The sequence below is a fragment of the Sander vitreus genome, chromosome 20 (genome assembly GCF_031162955.1).
Source record: "Sander vitreus isolate 19-12246 chromosome 20, sanVit1, whole genome shotgun sequence".
NCBI lineage: Eukaryota > Metazoa > Chordata > Actinopteri > Perciformes > Percidae > Sander > Sander vitreus.
In genome coordinates, this window is record NC_135874.1 from 27,488,108 (window position 1) to 27,493,107 (window position 5,000).

Here is a 5,000-nt window from a genome sequence, read left to right on the forward strand (position 1 = left end):
AGTGGTGGAGCGAGCTAGAGAAAGAACAGAGAGAGAGAGCGGTGCTAATGCTAACGTTAGATAAAACAAAGTGGTGGAGCGAGCTAGAGAAAGAAGATAGAGAGAGCGGTGCTAATGCTAACGTTAGATAAAACAAAGCGGTGGAGAGAGCTAGAGAAAGAACAGAGAGAGAGAGATAGAGAGAGCGGTGCTAATGCTAACGTTATATCAAACAAAGTGGTGGAGCGAGCTAGAGAAAGAACACAGAGAGAGAGTACACGGAGCACCCGGTCATACCGTGTAACTCGCTGTGCTCCGACTCCATTTTTTCTTGTAGTTATGGAAACGACAGGTCTGGCTACTCGGCTTGTCATTGGCCGGCTGTCAGAAGCGCTTGACGTAGGACTTTTATTTTTTGAACTTTCTTCAACCTCAAAAAGATGCTCCGAGCTGCAGAGAAGACGTCTGAAAAGACACTCAGGACCCTGTTTACTCCGTAGGATTCTAATGTGAAACAGACGCTGGCAGCTTGAGTGTGAACACAGCAGCCTAAACCTAAAACTAGACACTCTGAAACTAACTCAAACTACGATGAAAACTACAACTAATGAAAATTCCTAACTTTTATAACCTTGGTCTTGACAAATGAAGAAACTGATTGTGGTTTCTTCTGCCTCCTGCAACACACACACACACACACACACACAGACGCACGCACACACACACACTCTCACATAGACACAGACACACACAGACACAGACAGACACGCACATAGACACACACACACACACACAGACAGACACACACACGCACACACACACACTCACATAGACACAGCACACACAGACAGACACGACACACACACTCTCACATAGACACAGACACAGACAGACGCACGCACACACACACACTCTCACATAGACACAGACACACACAGACAGACACGCACACACTCTCACATAGACACAGACACACAGACAGACACGCACACGCACACACTCTCACATAGACACAGACACACACAGACAGACACGACACACACTCTCACATAGACACAGACACACACAGACAGACACGCACACACACACTCTCACATAGACACAGACACACACAGACACAGACAGACACGCACATAGACACACACACACACACACAGATAGACACACACACTCACATAGACAGAGACACGCACACACACACACTCACACACACAGACAGACACACTCACACACAGACACAGACAGACACGCACACACACAGACACACACACAGACAGACAGACAGACACACACATAGATAGACAGACACAGAGACACACACAGACAGACACACACACTCTCACATAGACACAGACACACACAGACAGACACACTCACACAGACACACACAGACAGACACGCACACAGACAGACAGACACAGACACACTAACACAGACACACACAGACAGACACGCACACAGACAGACACAGAGACACGCACACACACACAGACAGACACGCACACACTCACATAGACACAGACACACACAGACAGACACGCACACACACATCACATAGACACAGACACACACAGACAGACACGACACACACACACTCTCACATAGACACAGACAGACACGCACACACTCTCACATAGACACAGACACACACAGACAGACACGCACACACACACACTCTCACATAGACACAGACACACACAGACAGACACGCACACAGACAGACACAGAGACACGCACACACACACAGACAGACACGCACACAGACAGACACAGAGACACGCACACACACACAGACAGACACAGACACACACAGACACACACACAGTCAGTTTATGTTAGGCTTCCTGCTGTAATAAAGTGAACTGTCCTCCTGCTGTTCCTCCTTAACGCCTCCGCTCCAGACTCCCTGCTGATCTCGGTGGCCGGCATGGCCGTTTACACCGGCTACGTCTTCATGCCGCAGCACATCATGGCGATCCTGCACTACTTCGAAGTCGTCCAATGACACAACGGCGCCGTCCATCCGCCCGCACCACAGGTCCCAGCCTCTCCATCTGTCTGTCCGTCTGTCTGCCTGCCGCCATTTCCAACCACGTCGAGGCAGAAAAAGCTTACTCCATATCAACGGTCAAAGTTTCGGCCATCGTGCTTGAGGTCACGTTGGACGATCTTATTCCCTGGGACGGCTTCTTTTGCAGTGGTGTAATCTAACATATTGTAGGGGGTATACTGTACTATATATTGGCCAGAATCTGCCTTTGGGGGGGGGGGAGGGGCCATATCATAGTGGGCGGTCTGGGTGTCCTCCCCCAGGGACGTTTTGAGCATCAACGACTTCATTTCCTGTATTCGGGTTCACTTTTATGCACCAATTTATGGTGGAAATACCTTTTATTTAGCCTATGTGAAGTAGAAAAACACACATGACAATTCAAAATATATATAAAATATAATGGAAAGTATGTTGTTACGTCATTGGGCCTTTTTAAGTGGGTATACTGCGTGTACCTGCGTATCACGTAGACTACACCACTGGATATTTGGGATTGTGAACTGCGTTTTGGGCTCCGGAGAACGGGGTGGCACTTGGTTTCCTTTCACGTGTTTTTGTTTTAATCAAGAGTACCTTACTGTTTACTGTCTTTACTGTTTTTTTTGGAAAATGTGTGATTATACGGATGTCTGGTTGTGTGGCGTGATTGGACTCTTTCATTCTTTTATTCCATTTATCTATCTATATATCCAAATAGTAACAGTTTAATTTAAAGCCCTGGATTGGACTGTTTCATGTTTTATTCCATTTAGGACATAAAGCCAGCGTCCTCTGAGAGTTTTATGCAGGAAATGCAGCGGTGGCAACTGATGGACTAAATACATAGTCCTTTTACTCCGTTTATATGAGCCAAATATGATTTGTTAGAGCGACGCAGCTCTGAATGACGCCTGATTGTCAAAGTGGGTGAAAGCTGCTGTTAAAGGAACAACTTCAGCCATTTTAGGAGAGGGTGAGAGCAGTGGTGTAGTCTAATGTATTGTAGTGGGTATACTGTACTGTATATATGGGCCAGAATCTGCCTTTTGGGGGGGGAAATATACCTTTTATTTAGCCTATGTGAAGAAGAAAAACACAGATGACCATTCAAAATATAATAGAAAGTATGTTGTTACGTGTCATTGGGCCTTTTTAAGTGGGTATATGGAAATCCTGGAGCTTTCTTAGTGGGTCTACTGCGTGTACCTGCGTATCACGTAGACTACACCAGTAGGTGAGAGAGGCAGTGTGCGAAGGAGTGGAAAAGGGTGGCGTGGTAAGAGCATACCAGCCTGAGAAGTGTCTTATTATTAGGTCTGGGTATCGTCATCGCGTGACTTCGATACCTGTTCCTAAACAATACTTTTTTATACCAATGTAAAAAAAGTACTGTAGCTGTTGTTACAGCAACACAAGACGCTCTCGGCTGCTTTTTGGAGCCAAAACGCTGACAGGTTGTTGGTTATTTCACTACGAAAGCGCCATAATCAACTTTTTCCTGTCAAAAAAGACGCCGAGTGTGACCATACATAGCCTAAATGTTGGAAGTTCTCAGTTCATCTCACCTTAAAGCAGACGGCGTTAACAGTTTGTACATAAATAAATGTTTAAGTTCCATTTTTATGTAATCGTCGTACTGCTACCGGTATCCCTTTTTTTACAAAATTGTGATTATTCTTCCCTGCGAAATTATGCATTTCTCTTTTTAATTTTGTGTATATGATCTTGTATACATATTTGTAAAGTTTTGTAGTCAGATGAGTTGGCGAATATGTGAACTACTGATGCTAAACTCTGCTCTAATAGCTCTGGAATCATTAAAGGGATTTCAAGCAATGACCAAGCAGCATGTTTTGTATGAAGTTGTCTGACTTACTTGTTTTGTCTTGCTCTAACCAATCAGCTCCGAGTGATGGATCCTTCCCGTTCACGCTTTTCATGGTGCAACGTGGCATCATGACTGCGTAAACATACACGCCACTTTCGTAATGGTCCCATGGCATGAAAATGTCCCTTTTTATGAGGTTTTTTTTAACATTAATAGGAGTTCCTCCAGCCTGCCTATGGCCCCCCAGTGGATGCAGATTGTCGGGTTGTTTACATTATTTTGGCCTCACCCTTTTTTTTTTTGTTGCATGAACTTGAATAAACCCCGCTGAACATCACGTCCCCCCGTGCTGCTTCAGAGGCTTCGAATTCTGCAGGGAAAATAGATTACCGGTAGTGATTTTTATGGCCGTCTTAAAGTGATGATAATCAGCAGCGGTGAAGGAAGTATTCAGATCCTTTACTGCAATAAAAGTACTAATACCACACTGTCAAAACACTCTGTTACAAGTAAAAGTCTGTCTCTCCTCCCATTGTAGAAAGTGTAAAGGATCCAACCAGTTGTGTGTTTAATGGTCTCATCTCAGCTGGACTTGTAGGCCGTTATATTGTTGGCTAGTTTCATTCATAATACAGTTTTTGCCCATTGTTTACACACCAAAAAACGAATGCTCAGACCAAAGCCTCAAAACCTAAACTTCTTGTAGCATACCTTAAACACAGTGTAACCAGTGTAACCATAGCTTAAACAACATACACACACACACACACACACACGCATATATACACACACACACACATACATATGTACACGGACACACACACACACACACACGTACACACAGTTTTGACGTAATGAACCAACTTCTGCAAACGGTGTGTAAGCAATAGGCAAAAACTGTAAAACATCAGATGTCATAAACTACATGTGTTTGTGTGCAGTAATCTTAATGTGTAAAGTAACTAGTAACTAAAGTAACTAGTAACTAAAGCTGGAACAGATGAATGTAGCGGAGTAACTAAAGTAACTAGTAACTAAAGCTGGAACAGATGAATGTAGCGGAGTAACTAAAGTAACTAGTAACTAAAGCTGGAACGGATGAATGTAGCGGAGTAACTAAAGTAACTAGTAACTAAAGCTGGAACAGATGAATGTAGTGGA

At 44.2% G+C, this 5,000-nt stretch overlaps 1 protein-coding gene and 1 long non-coding RNA gene across 2 annotated transcripts in view; one reads left to right on the plus strand and one right to left on the minus strand.

The window, feature by feature from the left end:
* The window catches only part of sptssa (serine palmitoyltransferase, small subunit A), a 7,509-nt gene extending 3,659 nt beyond the window's left edge, over window positions 1-3,850 (plus strand). The window contains exon 2 of the mRNA XM_078276953.1: window positions 1,881-3,850. Coding sequence (XP_078133079.1) covers window positions 1,881-1,984 — 104 coding nt within the window. The 3' untranslated portion in view covers window positions 1,985-3,850. The remainder of the gene's footprint in view (window positions 1-1,880) is intronic.
* LOC144534867 (uncharacterized) overlaps window positions 3,518-5,000 on the minus strand; it is a 2,796-nt gene continuing 1,313 nt past the window's right edge. The window contains exon 2 of the long non-coding RNA XR_013503621.1: window positions 3,518-4,209. This is a non-coding gene — a long non-coding RNA (uncharacterized LOC144534867). The remainder of the gene's footprint in view (window positions 4,210-5,000) is intronic.